The 15,647-nt window shown below is 57.4% G+C and overlaps 1 protein-coding gene across 1 annotated transcript in view; it reads left to right on the top strand.

The window, feature by feature from the left end:
• The window catches only part of PSMG4 (proteasome assembly chaperone 4), a 56,091-nt gene extending 41,379 nt beyond the window's left edge, over positions 1-14,712 (top strand). Inside the window, exons 2-5 of the mRNA XM_074348023.1 lie at positions 6,410-6,489; positions 6,991-7,724; positions 11,828-11,903; positions 14,528-14,712. Of these exons, the coding sequence (XP_074204124.1) occupies positions 7,185-7,724; positions 11,828-11,903; positions 14,528-14,649 (738 nt within the window). The 5' untranslated portion in view covers positions 6,410-6,489; positions 6,991-7,184 and the 3' untranslated portion in view covers positions 14,650-14,712. The remainder of the gene's footprint in view (positions 1-6,409; positions 6,490-6,990; positions 7,725-11,827; positions 11,904-14,527) is intronic.
• The last annotated feature ends 935 nt before the right edge of the window (positions 14,713-15,647 follow it).

Genomic DNA, 15,647 nt, shown 5'->3' on the forward strand with positions numbered 1-15,647 from the left:
TGGGGCTTCATTTCCTTGTTTGAAAATATGAATGTCGACACAGCCACTCGGGGTTTTTATGAGACTCAACCTGGATAATATGAGGGTCCCCAATGTGTGACCCCCTCTTACTGACTGGACTTCCAGGACACAAGCTGCCCCGGCCCGCCCCCACCTGTCTTGGTGGCCCTGGCGCATGTGCCTCTCTTCTTCAGCCTGATTGTCCCCTCGTTCCAGGCCCGGCCCCCTGCCTGGCCTAACCTGCCCCCCAACTCCTGGCCTCACCCCACAATGTGGCCTCGAGCCTGCCCCCCATTGTTAATTATCCTCTGGTCTCTGCCTGGGGGTCAAGAAGAAATCCTCTTCCCAGAGCTTGGGGTGTCCTAAAAGCTGCTGGGGGAGCAGGGCTGGGGGGAATGAACAGCCACGCCCCTTGCTGGAAGCCCCCTTTCCTGCTTTCCTCTCCTGAATCCCAGGCTCCTGTTCGCCCTGCCCTGAGACTGCGTGCATCCAGCCGGGGGCTCCCCTGGCCAGCTAGGCTGGGAGGAACCTTTTTATTCATCTCCCATGGCTCATCCAGAGACAGAGGCCAGACCTGCTCCAAGGGAGGGGGGAATGGGGCTGTTGCCCAGTCCAGGGTGGAGTGACAGCAGCCTCCATTGTGGCCTGGAGGGCGGGGCACCCAGTCTGCCCAGAGGCTGAGCAGATAAACCTCTGGGTGGCGCGGGGCTGTATTGAAAGATAGTTGGTAAAGAAACTGCCTTGACATTTTAAAAGGAGTTTTAGAAAAATCTCATGGAGGGCAATTCTGGCAGTGAGCAACTGATAACTCCCTGGGTTTCCGTGCACTTTAAACGTTGTTTCTGGAGCAAACTGATAGGATTCTCGTATTTTCCTTTGGTGCCAGAGCCTGATGACATCAGAACGTGGGCAGGGGTTTTCCTTTGGGCACTAAGAAATGCCGTGGGACAGCTGCTACCAGCAAAAATACTTTGTCTGCACTTGTGACGAGCGAGTGGGGGGCGCTGGGGCGAGGAGGTGGGGGAGGGTGGGGAGGAGGTCCATGCACTGGGAATACTAGCCTCTGGGGGGTTCGAGGCCTGATAGGAAAAATTAGACAAAAATGGGAATGGTTCTGATAGCCCCAAGAAAGGCGAACATTCTAGAAGTCTTCCCTGGAAACAGGCTGCTCATATTAGGCAATTTTGGTTTGAAAATCTAATCCTTCTATTTCAAAAATGAGGTCAGAGGAAAGCTGTTTCAAAGGAATCACTCTTTTATGTTGAGGGTAGGTGGTAAGAGGGTGAGGGTGGAGGCAGGGAGGCCATTTAGAAGGTTAGCATGAGTCCAGACGGGAGGTGATGGCGGAGGTGATGGACGGAGCCAGCGGGACTTGCTGATGAAGGAGGTGCAGGTGTGAGAAGACGCCTGAACCCCCCAAATCAGGGGCACATTCCACAGAGGAGACCGTGGGAGGCGCGCTTCCTGGGGGACCCCGGCGCAGCTGTTGGTTTCTGGGCATGTTCAGATGGAGATGCCGGAGGGGCCGCTGACCTTACCGGTTTGGAGCGCAGGAAGGAGATTGGCTCTGGAGACACAAATTTGGGAGAAATCAGTGTGCAGAAGGAACAGAAGCCATGGGCTTGGGTGGAGGGGGTGGGGCCCCTGGCAGGGAGAGCGGTTGGAGGAGCAGGTGGACCCTGGAGCACTTCAGGGGAGGCTGGGACTGTGGCCCAGGACCAGCGGGGGAGCCTGACAGGGGGGCTGATGGGAGGAGGCAGCCCCGAACAGGAGGAGCCTGCGTCAGGCTGCGGCACTGACACCCGAGGTCTTTGGTGGTCTCGGTGGGAGCGCCCAGTGATGGGAAGGCAGCCTGACGGAGTGAGTTCAGGAGAGAAAGGGTGTGGAATTGCAGGCATGGGGTAGGGGGTGATCACAGTCAATGAGGGAGACAAAGATGTTTAGAGATCACGCCTGTGTGCCGGTGGGAACAGTCTACCGGGGAGGAGAAAATCGAGGACGCAGGAGAGAGTTGCAGGCTGCTGGGTGCCGTCCTGGGGGGAGAGGAGGGGCCAGGGCGCCAGTGGAGGGCTTACCTCCATCCACAGTCATGGGACGGAAGTGGACTCAATGGGTCAGTTGGAGAAGATTTGGTGGGAGGAACAGATCTGCAGCAGGATGTGGGTGATCATATGCTCTTCAGGTCAGAAAAAGACTCAAAGAGTTTAGCCACTTGTTGGGGGAACACAGCTTTGGGCAGCACCTCCTGACCTCAGGCCACTGGAAAATCTGGACAAACGCTGGTTGGCAGACGTGGTAACTCTCAGTAAATCATGACTTGTTTTGTCACTGTGGCAGCACAGTGGTGCTCATCAAAATTCTGCCTGTGTCCACATTTGGACCCAATATCCCCCTCCCCTGCAGCCCTCTGGTGGGTAAGCAGTGACAGGTGACTATTTCTGGCAATTGGGCTATGATAGGATGTGATGGGTCACTTTTCAGTCCAAGCATCAAAAGGATGGACCCAAGACTGCAGCTTCCGCTTCTGCTGCTGTGACCAAGGTGGCAGCTGGGGGTCCCTGAGGGACCATATGGACCATTTCAGGGCTAAGACATGATCATAGCATAAGGTGGTCTACTACTAACCCGAATACCGCATTGTCAACCATGGCTTGTAACAGAGTTTGGGTTTGATTTTGGGTTAAAGGCCCAAGGATCTCATGAGAGACTCTTATGATGCTGTAAACATCCCGGATGCTCCTGAGATTCACTGGTACCATGAACGCACCGTGAATGCACGGGGCGGGCAGCTGCATCTCCAGGTGGTGCATGCGATGAACCTAGGACTCACCTTCGCCTGGAAGGGAGCTGACAGGCGTCCTCCCCAAGGGCAGTTCTCTTATCCATCAACTAAAATCCCATAGTTCTTGTTTCCGAATGAGATTCACACCAGACAAAGGCTCACAACCCAAAGTGGTGGCAGAAAGAGGAGAGGGATCAATCATACCACCAGGGTCCCGCCCTTGCTTCAAGCGGACAGCTGGTAGGCTGGCTTCTTTCGTAGCCTCCTGCTGGTGCTTTTGCATCTGTGGGCTACCTGAGAAACGGGATGCGCTGTTTCACCTGAGCGTTCTAAAACTGCGGAGTTGAGACAAAAGACTGGCCCTGACAGAGTTTCTGAGTTGAGGATAGGAATCCGGAGCCTCCCCATTCGCTTTGCAAAAGCCCAGGCTGCAGGGCACGGAGCCCATTTCCTTCCCACCTGCCGCCCAGCGGCCCCCTGCGGAATCACACCCCTGCTCAGGGCGGACTGAGGGATCTTGTTCCGGGTCTACGTTCTTACCTGATCTTCACAGGGTGCTGGCCCTGGAAGGCACCTTGGAGATGGTTGAAGCCAGTCTTCTTGATTTACAGCTAGGATAACAGACCCAGCGGAGAGGCCCCGGGCTAATCAGTGGTGGGCTAGGCCGGGAGCTGCAGCCCTGAGGAGTTCCCTGTGGCCTCCTACAGGCAGGGCCCCGGCCGGGTACCACACTGAAGATGAAACACCCCGTAGCTGCCCTGCAGGAACTGCCTCAGAAGGAAGATGGGCCTGGAAAGGTTACATGACATGATTGCTCTGTGGGGGTTAAAACTGAAGGAAGGCCAGGAGAAGCTGCAGCCTGCTCAGCCGAGGCAGGGAAGGCTTCCCTAAGGGGCAGAGTTGGGGCGAACCCCCGGTCGAGGGGTTTCTCCTGCAGGAAAGTCAGGACGGGGGCGGGGGCACTGCATTCACTGGATGGAGCACAGGGCAAACGGAGGGGGTGGTTCTGCTGCCTCGTGGAGCTCAGCGTCTCCAGAGCACAAAGTAGGGAGGTGAGGGGAGGAGGGACACGAGGGAGACCAGCAGCTGGGGGTCTGCCAAGGTGTGCAGGCTAAAATTCATTGAAGAAGCCTGTTTCACTAGGGGGAGTAACGTGGGTGGGCCTGTCCATTCAGTAGATCTCTCTGTGACGGTGAGAAAGACAAACTGGGAGCCAGTGAAGCAGACAGCAGGAAGCCAGTCCAGTCAGGGTGCTCCAGCAGCACCCAGGTGAGAGAAGGCGGGTCTGCCCCAGGGCGGCGGGCCGGACAGGCGTGGGAAGGCGTCTGCAGGCGGCAGGTCTGCAGAAACAGGGACAATTCCTGAGTTTGTGTTTTGCGGAAAGGGCGTGACAGGTGCGCATTCACCAATGTAGGGAGAGGGCTGGGGGCAGCCTGAGCGGATGGCTGAGAGGATGAGTTCAGGTGTGGATGCACTGAGGGTCCAGGTGCTTGGGGACAGTTAGGAGTGTTGGCCGGTAGGCAGCTGGGCTTGGATGAGAAGAAGAACCAGGCTGGCTGTAGACTCATGCTTTAGAGAGTGGGTGATGCGCAAAATCATGGCCGTGGATGAAGCTGCCCAGGGAGAGTGTCAGGTGAGCTGAAACAGGCCACAGAAGGAGCTGTCCCAGGTTGGGTTCTGTAGAAAGCAAACCAGAGAGCTTAGTCTGAACATTTATGAGAGAAGCACCATGGAAGGGAGGGAGAAGACGTAGGATGGGGCAAAGGGAGAGGGAAGTTTCCATGCAGATCTGAGAGTCTTGGGGAAGCCACCACCACGGTTGATGGAGTGGGTCCCTGACGACGTGGGGGAGGGGCACCTCTCAATTAATGAGGGGAAGGAGGTTAAGAATGGGGTCGCGCGAAGGTTAGGGTTTGAGTGGAGCAACAAGGAGCTGGGGAGGTGGAGCCTGACAACCTGTATTTTCTTTGTAAAATCAGAAGCTGGGTCGTCTGCTGAACTTGGGCTGGGGTAGGGTTTGGGCTTGTGGAGAACAGTCCTCGAGGTAAGTGAGAGGACGCGTCTGGGGACCGCAGTGCAGTGTTTGAGTGGCAGCTGATGGTGCAGGGCCTGGAGGCCGTGAGCTGTGCCTGCTGGGTACCGCGGCTCGCCCCGCAGAGGAGCACGCAGGTGGGTTGGGGGGAGGACCCCGCGGCAACAGGGTGTTGGCTAACTGCCTGAGTTTCCCCAGATAATTCTCGAAGATTCTTTAGAGATAAACTCTCTGTTTTAAAAATGGCTTTTGTTTTCTAAGGAGACAAAACATTAGAAAGTATTCGAGTTGATGTGTGTGTGACATTTTCGGCTCCGTTAGTCCAGTTTATCAATTTACCCCTTTATGCATCACGCTTTTGGTGTTTTATTATGGAATCTTTGTCTAATTAAAGGTCACAAAGGTTTCTCCTGCAAATGCAAATTAAAACCACCCCGAGAGACCCCTTAGAATGGCTACAATGAAAAAGACTGATACTGTCCTGGCTGTTTGATGAGGGTGTGTGGGACTCAGAACTCTCTCATGCTGCTGATGGGAGTGTGTTCAACGGTACAGTCACTGTGGAAAACAGTCTGTCAGGTTCTTAAAAAGTTAAAAAAAGACACAGATGAACTGATTTACAACACAGAAACAGACTCACAGACATAGAGAACAAACTTATGGTTACTGGGGTATAGAGGGGGTGGGAAGGGACAAATTGGGAGTTCGAGATTTGCACCCCTTGGGGAGTGATGGGAATGTTAGGTATCTTGATTGTGGTGGTGGTTTCATTGGTACATACATCTATAAAAATTCATCAAATTGTACATCTGAAATGTGTGTAGTTTACAGAAATTATATTACAGTAAAGTTGTTTAAAATTTTTTAAAAAAACTTACACATACAACTACCATGAGAAGCCAGTTTACTGGTAGGTATTTAACTACAAAAAATGAAAACATATGTCCATCCAGAGACTTACTTGTACATGTGTGTTCATAGCAGATTGACTCCAATATCTCCAAACTGAAAACAGCCCCAAAGAACATCATGTGAGGAATAAACAAGCCAGGGCACCTGCCTGTCACTAAGCAGGAATGAACGGCACTCATGTGCAACAACCTGGATGAATCTCAAAATAATTATGATGCATGAAAAGGCAGACCCAAAATTGTACATACTGTACATTCCATTTATAATAAAAGTCTAGAAAATGCAAACTACTCTGCAGTGACCAAGTGCAGCGCAGAGTTTGGTGGCGGGCAGGGAGGGTTACGGGGGCTTGAGGAAGCCTCGGGATGGGGGTGGTGATGGATGCATACATTCCTTGAATGTGGTGATGGTTTCACGGCCTGTAAACATGTCACAACTTTGTATACTCTACATAGTGCAGTTACTGTATGTTAATTATACCTTAATAAAGCTGTTAAAAAATGCTGACCTGAAAATTAAGTATATGATGATCATTGACAATTAGCGAATAGAGCAAACTTTTAACAATAGTGTCTTAAATGTCAATTTAGTCAACCTAGACCTTTTAGAGGTTTAAAAAGCAGAAGTCTGATAATTCTCCCCTCCGCACACGGGTCACTGAGGCCTTTTTATTTTGCACACAGAACCACTGGGGACCTTGCCTGTAGACACTCGGAGATTACAATGTGGATACACGTGGCTCCAGACACCTGATGGAAGCGAGGTGAGAAAAACGATTTGGGCCAATCACATGATTACAGAGCGAGGGTTTCCAGCAGGGTTCCAGGTGGTCAAGCTCAGCTTCTGTAGCAGGTCTAAGGAAGAGGGGAGGGCAGTTAACTACCAGAGGCCCCTGCAAAGAATTCTGAGTGTTCCAAGGTAAAACCCAAGAGTCAATTGTAACAGAATCTGGCAAAAATGGGCGCTGTGTACTTTTACCAGAAACATTCTCTCAACACACAGAAGACTTTCTAACGTCAACTGAGTTACTCTGTTGTCCCAGAGTGACTACAATTCAAGGCCCCTTTCACCCTGCTTCCTTCCCGCTTCTCTGGGAGGCACCTGCTCTTACGTCCATTTTGCAGGTGGGGAGACTGAGTCTCAAAGAGGTTAAAAGGTTAGCCAAGGCCCACGCTTGTGCAGGACATCAGCTCAGAGGGTCTGAGTCCAGCGGCCCGCTAGCCCGCCCCTCCCACAACTCGGTCTACTCAATTTTCGTTTTCAGAGCTCTTCCCAATATCGTTGTCATTCTCACGCCACCTGCATTCAGGGCTTCCTACAGTTACGGCGCTGCCGGGGGCAGGTGGATTTCCTTAACCCTAACCAAGCACTGCTTGATGGAGGTGGCTGCTCCGAGTGCCCGCGGCATGGACTCAGCAGCACTCATCTTTCCTGGGCGGCGCGTCTCCACTCGGGAGGATGCTCCGGCACGTCCCTGCTGCCCTCAGTGAGGACGCCGGCCCAGCCCGCCCGACACCAGGGCGGGTTTTCCCCGCGCGCGCGAGGCGGGACTGGAGCGCGGGAGAGGCCGGGGCACCGCGCAGCGGGGACTGGATTCACGCCTCAGCCGCGCAGCCCGGCCCCGCCCCTCCCCGGACAAGACCCGCCCCTCCGGCGTCCCGCCTGGGCGTCGCCCTTCCCCGGAAAGCCCCGCCCACCACCAGGCCCCACCCACCGGAATCGAAAGCAAAGGCGCGCTCGGCGTCTCGGCGCTCGCCTGCTCGGGTCTGGCGACGGCGGCGGAGAGCGGGTTCGGCGCGTGCGGCCAGCCCAGCGGGCGGGATGGAGGGGCCGCGGGCCGCCGCCGCGAGCGGGGACGTCTCCCTGCACAACTTCAGCGCCAGGCTGTGGGAGCAGCTCGTCCACTTCCACGTCATGCGGCTGACGGACTCGCTGTTCCTGTGGGTGGGGGTCACGCCGCACCTGCGCAACCTCGCCGTGGCCATGTGCACCCGCTACGTGAGTGCGGGGAGGGCGGGGGGCGAGGGGAGGGCGCCGGGTGGGGGGAGGGGGCGAGGGAGGAGGGAGGAGGGAAGGGGCGGGGGGCCCGGTCCCGGAGCGGCGGCGAGAGGGGCGGCGAGAGGGACGGGGAGGGTGGGAGGACGCGGGTTGAGGGGTGGGGGTCCCTGAGGCCGGCCGGTGGGGGTGGGGGTCTGGGTGGGACGGTGACCGAGGGCTCTGGGCAGTGGGGGTGCCAGCGGGGGCCTCAGGCGCGCTTTTCGTGCCCACCCGGTGCACGCCTGGGAGACAGTTGACTTGGTGGCCCCCAGGTTTCTCCTGGGCTTGGGGAGGGGGTGCTTGGGGCCCTTCCTGTGATGTCCCAGCGGACTGGGGTCGGTCGGGGGCTGCGTCCGGCCAGCGCTTGGCCCCGGCCGCCCAGCTGGTTCTCCATCCCCATTGCAGTGTTTGGAGTGGCCAGGGGCTACCTCGTATCCGGTCACACTCGCCCTGGGGGGTGGCAGCTGCCCCCTTTTTTTCTTGCCGGCTCAGCATTGACCTCATCTTTTTACATGTCCAGCAGGGATCTCTTTCCTGTCTCTCCATTTGTGTGCCTCACTGGGAAGTCTAACAGGCATCTCTTACTAGACTTTCAAGACCAAACTCTCGGCACACCTGCTCCTCCCGCAGCCAGCCCCTCTGTTACAGCAGGTCTGTCCCTCTTGTAGGGGCATTCTTGGATCCTCCCACAGTTAACACGCCCGCCCAGCGTCAGTGAAGCAGCGGGCACTGCTCTCAGCAGAAGGTGCAGAATCCAGCCACTTCTCACCTGCCACCTGGGCCAAGCCCACCCATCTCTCCTCCCTGGCTGATGCCCCCTTTGCTGCCTGAACGGGTTTCTCAGAGCTGCTGTAACGAAGTGCCACAGACTGGGAGGCTTTAAACAACAGTGATCGATTCCCTCCCCGTTCTGGAGGCCCGAAGTCTGAATCGGGGTGTTGGCAGGCCTGGTTCCTCGCGGAGGCTCTGGGGGAGAGGTCATCTCCGTCTCTGGGCTTCTGCTGCTGCTGGCAGTCCTTGGTGTTCCTTGACTGGCAGCCTCGTCACCCCTATCGTGCTGCCCATGTCACAGGCCTTCTCCCTGTGCCTCTGTCTCTTCCCTTCTTCTAAGGACACCAGTCCTGTTAGAGGAAGAGTCTGTCTCATCTCAACTTACGTCTCAATTACATCTGCAAAGACTATTTCCAAAGAAGGTCACCTGCCCAGGTGCTGGGGGTTAGGACCTGGACCTGCCTTTCGGAGGACGTGGCTCAGCCCTCAGCACTGCCCTATGGCCCGTTCTCCACGGGCAGTCAGTATTGTCATCTTTCTGCTCAGATGTTCTGAGAGAGGAATTCGGAGCACAGTCCAGAGACTGCATTGACCTCCAGGCCCTGTCACCTGGTGGGGCGCCCCTGCCCCGCTGTCCTCACGCCCACTTGCCCCTCTTGGCCACTCCAGCAGGCCAGGCTGCTGCTCCCTCTGCAGTTTATGGTCTCCCAACCGCATCCGTGCCGGGGGTGGGGCCTGTCTGTTCTCTGGGTTTTTGTCTCCCTGGTGCCTGACAAACTGCTCACTAAACCCTCGTTGGAGTGGGACGGAGGCCTCTCAGGGAACTCCGGTGTGTGGGGACTGCCGGTAACGGGTAGCCAGCTGGGCAGGCAGGAGTGCCCTCAGGGATGGGCGCCTGCAGGGTGAGGGGAGGTGAGAGGTCATCAGGCAGAACCTGGGCACAGCTTCAGAAGGAGACAGCCCCTGAGCCGGACTCTGCACGCCCTCCCCCGGCCTCTCTTCCGCCCTTTCCCTTCTCGCTCTTCTCTTCCTGGGCCTGTTGTCTCTTCCTTCCTTTCTGGTGGGAGCTGGCAGGTGGGCCTTTGGGCAGGTGGCTGTTCCAGGTGATTCCACTGGGTGGGTGTGGCGGCCGGAGGGGGAGGGGTGACGAAGGAGGCTATGTGTTTGCAGGTCCTGGTGCCCTGGGAGCCACCGTCCCCTCACTCCCCAGTCCTAAGGCTGTGGTCACAGGCTTTGGGCAGGGCTGTGGGCCACGAGGGGCCCAGGACTGCTTGTTGGTGAGACCAGGCATGCCATTGCCTGTCTCACGGCTCTTCCTGTGGGCCGCGTCAGTGGTCTGACTGCTTGGCAGTCATCACTCCTGGGAGGGTGTGTCATCTCAGCGGGAAAGCCACACTTCACCAAGATGGGGCAAGAGAAGGAAAAGGCCGGTCCCGACGGGCCCCACTGTGCGCTTGGGCACTGATCTCCACGGCCCGAGGGCCAGGCCACAGCTTAAGGCAGGAAACCCCAGATCCCCGTGGAACGAGGCTCAGCAGACTGGCCTGTAGGCGGGCCTGCCGTGGGCTTCGTGATGAGTTTGATCAGAACACAGCTATGCCCACCGGGTCAGTTGTGTCTGCTGCAGCGTTGTAGTTGGATGGCAAACTTGAGCAGCTGTAGCTGGACCTTGTGGCCCAGAAAAGCTGAACTCTTTACTGTCTGGCCCTTCCTAGCAAAGTTTGCCGTCCCATGTGTGGGGATGGCCCCATGGGGTCTGTGAGCTCTCCCTCCCCCAGGCCCCTACATGGGTGGCAAGAGTGTGTGGAAGGGAACCGCACGCCCAGCTCCTCCGGCCGCCTGCCCTGCACTGCGCAGGTCTGTCACTGCCAGGAGGGTCTGCAGAACTCAGATCACACGGGGTCCCCGCAGGGTAGGCGGCCTGGGACCAGGAGGGTGGGGTTGGGACCCTGAGGGTCAGACGACCCAGGAGTGTTTGGCCCGCTCTAGGGAGTGGATGGTGCTGCTCCAGCCCCAGCAGGGCCGTCCGGCACGTGTCTGCCCCGGCGGGGACTGGCTTGGCACAGAACGACTTTGAAAATAAGGATTAAGGAGGGTGACAGTGTGGAGTTCTTAGTTGTTTTGTTTTTGGTGGAAAAAGATCACCCTGTTCAAGTATATGTTTCTATCTTCAGGAGGTTTAACTGTCAATACTTGTTTTTTTTTGACTGTCAATACTATTAACATACAGCTAAACCTGGAACTTGAGATCTGTAAACATCAGATTCATTAAATAAGATCTTATTTTTGCATGTTTTAACAGGAAAGCTTTCAGGAAATGCTTTCATTCTTATCCTGTGTTTTGGCTTGTCTTTTATAGATCTGAGCAAATTCTGTCTTGAGTTGAAGAGGCTTTGAGCCCTGGGGGTGGGGGCGGTCTCTGGCCTGTGATCTGCTCAGCGGCTGGCACCTAGTAGTGCTCAGTTCACCTGTCCCCGTGGGACAGTGGGGACACTGTACCCCAGGGCCTCTGACCCAGGGCTCATCCCTCTAAAACCTTGCCACTTCCAAGTCTCCCTGACTTCTGTACCAAGCCTGTGTCTTTTCATAAAAGTGACTTGGCTATGTTGTAAGTTAGTGAGTTTTTTCTTTTGAGCTGGACCTTTTTAACGTGAGGGGGCTCACTCCCAGAGTGACTGGAAGTCAGATCACTGTAGGTGACAGAGGGGCCACGTATATTCAGCCTTCGTTTCACTGCTGCTTGTCTGAAATGAGGCCTGGCCAGGCGAGCTGAGAAGTTTGTGTATTTGTCTGGACGCTGATGGCTGGCATCCTTTTGCAGTGTCACAGGGTTGGCCGTCAAGAGCCCAGACGCCATCGAGGGAAAGGGTGCATTCTCTTCTAGGCACAGATGAGGGGATTGGGGTCCTGCTGCTCGCTGGCAGCTGCCTCGGGGGCAAGTGGGCAGGAGGCACTTGGCACCCGGGCTCCCTGTGGCTGTGATGACTGGGTCCCGTCCCTCTCAGTCAAGATGCTGCACCTCAGCCTGCCTTGGAGTTTGTGGCACTAAGAGAAGTGCTGGGATCTTGGAGCAGCCCTGTGATGCCAGCTCCCAGGGACTTCTCTTCATCTCTCCCCGAGGTCACCTTGTCTGCATCAGAGGGTCACCCGCCTGGCCGTTGACCCAGACACCCGGAGCTCTCGCCCTACCACTGCCTCGGGAAGAGCTGGGGCCGTGGGGGCTTGGCTGGTTGTTCGCAGCTGCAGCTGCAGGTGCAGGTGGAGAAGCACCATGCTCTTTGTTGTCCTTTCAGGACCCCATCCCCGTGTCCACCGCCCTCTTTGGAGACACGTCCGACACGACGTCCACCGGCCTTGCCCAGCGCTTAGGTACGTACCCGCCGGGGCTGCTGGAGTGGCGGGTGGGGACCTTGCTGTTCGGTGGGGCCGGGAGGTGGGTCACTATGGGAGGAAGAGGCTGGATCTGGGAGGTGAACCCCCGTCATGCAGGGCAGCCCAGGCTCCTTCCACTGGTCTTTTCCAAGGTGACGTGGTACCACCGCTGCGCCACGTCTCAGGGCCTGCGTGCTCCCATGTCACGCCTTGGCTGCCGTCCTAGCCTATGAGTGACTGGGATTGTCCTCCTCCCTCCTTCGTGGGAGAAGAGGGTGAGTGATGCCCATGGTACCCAGCGGGCAGCCCTGGGCCTCCTGGGGACTTGGTGGGGCCCGTGGAGCTGGAAAGACTGCCCGTCACCGCACGTGATGTCCGTCTGAGCTCAGAAGGGAGACCAGCCTGCCTGAGTATGGCTTTGAGGGGCCGTCGAGCAGGAGCCCGAGGTTGAGGACCGCAGCCTCCCCTGTACTGCAGATGCCTGGTGGTTCAGGGAGGCCGGCAGGTGTGCGGCCCTTGGCTGTGCACACTACCCAGGTGGCACCAGGGACCTCGAATGGTTGGGCAGCCTTGCCCCCCGTTTGGTCTGCAAGTTCACGCGTGTCGCAGCCGCTCTCAGAGCCCCATGTCCTGGCAGGGGTGCAGTGCTGAGGCCCCGCCCTGATTTTGAGGAGCGCATGTTTTAGTTGTGGCGACAATTCTGTCAGCCTGATCCCTGGGGAGTAGGAGTCTGTGTGCCCGTCCCCTGGGACACACACACGTAGACGCACAGCCACACAGTGCCGGGGCACCGGCAGTGTGTGGAGGGCAGGGCGTCCCGGCCGGGCCATGCTGAGGTGTGTGCGCGGCGGGGGGGACCACCAGGCCAGCTGCACATTTCAGGCATGTCCCTGTACTCGTCCTGCAGCCTGGATTTGGAGACACCTGACTAGGCAGTTCCCTCGGTAACTTGCTATTAGGAAGCAGTTTTAAGTTTGCAGAGGAGTTGTAAGGCAGATTCAAAGAACCCCCACTCGGCCGTCACCCAGGTCCCCAGGCCTCCTTCCTTCTCCGCTAACGCTGTTGAACTGCTACCTGAATCACGTGGAAGTGATAAGAGGTGACACCCCTTTGCCTCACTGTGGATTTGCCCATGTTTTGGGGTGACATCCGCAGTAGGCAGAGTCCTGGGTGCCAGGCAGGTGAAGAGGGAGGCTGCCTGTTTGCAGAGCTGGGACCAGGCGGGTCCCTGCAGTGTGGGCGACAGTCGGGTGGAGGAGGGCGGCTGGAGCGCGTCTGATGAGCTGCAGATAAGCTGGTTGTTCAGTGACCAGGATGTGCTCTCGGGGGCCGTCCCAGGACGGAGGCCAGTTTGTATGCAAAAAACTCGGGTCTTTCCTTTTTTTGTTGAGTTTTATGCAAATGTTGGGGCTCTTTTTAATGAACATTTTCTCTCGCGGTTTGCATCAATTTGTAATTTACTTGAGTTGAAGCAGAACATAGGCCAAGGTGCTTTCTACCTTATGAAAGATATTAATGGAGGGTCCCACTTGCCTGTATCAGCAAACCCAGCAGCCCCGGCCACTGGCCAGCAGGGACGGGCGCATGGGGTGAGGTGCCGGCACCCTGGGGGGCCGGAGACGTGTGTGCTGAGATCACAGAGGGCTGTGTGGCCACCTGGAGCTTGGGGCGGGACCTTGCAGTTGGAAATCCATCATTCCCTATTGTGAGTTGTCTGGATGGTGAGGAGAGACAGGTGTCCCAAGACAGTGTCTCATGTAGAGAGGTGAACGACCTGGAGGCGCAGGGGGGCTTCAGTGTGGACGAGGCCCCCTGCCCTGTGTGGCTCTGCTCCCTGTGGGGCCCTGTCTTAGCAGGGGGTGCCACGGGAATCAGTGGCCGCCCGGAACAGGGACTTTCTGACCACTGAGCGCGGGAGGCGGAGCAGCTGTGACTGGCCGGCCCAGCTTCCCTCCCTGCCCCTCCCCACCCTCTGCCTCTGACGGTGGGACTGGGGGGTGTCTGTGGGGGGAGCCCAGGGAGGGGGCTGGCTCTGTGTGGCTAGTTCAGTGGCTCAGGCCCCGCCGGCCCACCTTCAGGACGCCGTCCTGCTGTCCGGTTCTGGCCACGGAGCTGTGCTCGGTTTTGTGGTTGGAGCAGTTCATCTGTTGGTGGCTCTGTAGCAAGGGGCCGGGACGCGTGCTCGGCGTCAGGTTGAAAGTTAAACCTGTGTGTGTGCGTGCACATGTCTGCACACACTCAGGACACGTGTAGGGTCTCCTCTGGGAGGAGGCTGGGGCTGGCAGGGCAGTACTGAAGGGGGACTGTAATATTTTATTTTTACTGCTTGGACGTTATCTGTGTATTTAGAAAGCAGAACCACCAGCCGGTCCTGTGTGCAGAGTGGTGGGCCTCAGATGCTGGTGCTGGGTCCCCGAGGGCCGTGCACAAACCCCGTGGGGCCGGGGATCACGCTGTCAGAACCGCTTCTCGGGGACGAGGGGGGTCCCTGTGCCTGTCGTCTGCGTTTGCACAGCTGTCCGTGGAGCCTCGGACACTGGGGTGGTCCTCTCCCCGAGAAGCCCCCCACCTTCTTCCAGGCCTTCGTCGGCTCGCTGTGAAAACGTGCTTTCTCTTTTTAGCCAGGAAGACCAGCAAGCAGGTGTTTGTGAGCTATAACCTGCAGAACACAGACAGCAGCTTCGCGTTCCTGGTGGAGAACAGGATCAAGGAGGAGATGGAGGCCTTTCCAGAGAAGTTCTAGCTGCGGGGCGGCAGCGGGGGCCTGGCTCGAGCAGAGGCTTAAATAAATGGACTGGAGCTCTCACTGCCCTCTTCGGGTTCCTGCGTCTCGGCTTGTTTTCCTGGGTGGGTCTCTCCTCCTCCTGCCCCTCTCGGGGTCAGGGAAGGCTCCCCTGGGTCCTGGGAGAGGTGAGCGTGGAGGGCAGATGCCATGGTCCCCGTGGGAATTGTGGGGTGACAGGGCCACTCATTCCCCGAGAGGAAGTGTAACGACTGTGCCAGGTCCGTCCTGGGGGATCCGCGTCCACCCTGCTCCCCAGGTCTCTCCCTCCTCTGGGCCTGTCTCCTCGCTGTAGGGGAGGGGCCCCCCCTCACTGGGCTCTTGTCAGACGTGCTCTGGGGACCCTGAGCGCCGGGGCAGCCGAGACGCTATGGTTTTACCCGCTCCCCTCCGTGCTCCCTGCCACCGTGGCTTTCCCTCCTCTTCTCTCCCAGTCCCGGGCCTCCACATGGCCGTGTCTGTCCTTGGCCTCTTTCTGGCTGCCCCTTGAGGTGGAGGCCAGTCTGTCTGATACGTTGGCTTCTGGTCGAATCCCTGGGGGAGCTTTTTCAGATTCCCCTCCCTGGACTCAGACGGCAGGGGGCCAGGCTCTGTAGGGTTGGAAGGTCCCCTCAGCACCGGCGAGGTAAGGGCCTCTGGCAAAGGACTCTGACCTTTGGGGTCCACCTGGACCCCTTTTGTCACGAGAGGCTGTTAGTTTCAGGCCCTGTAACACGTTTCCTGCAGTGACAAGGCTCGAGTTGAGCCAGTATAGTCTGCTGGGGTGGTGACACTTCGGCCGGGACTTCGTCAGGCCACTTCTGGGGACTGGGCCTGGGGCTCAAGGCACTGACCTCCGAGGCCCCGGTGGCTTGGAAGCACAGTGACGCCTGTCTAAGAGTAAGTAACACAAAATCAGGGCTGTGGAGAGGAGTTTGGTATAAATGCTTTATTAAAGAAATATTGCTTTCTTGTTAAAA

This window comes from Camelus bactrianus, chromosome 20 (assembly GCF_048773025.1).
Source record: "Camelus bactrianus isolate YW-2024 breed Bactrian camel chromosome 20, ASM4877302v1, whole genome shotgun sequence".
In the NCBI taxonomy this organism is placed as follows: Eukaryota; Metazoa; Chordata; class Mammalia; order Artiodactyla; family Camelidae; genus Camelus; species Camelus bactrianus.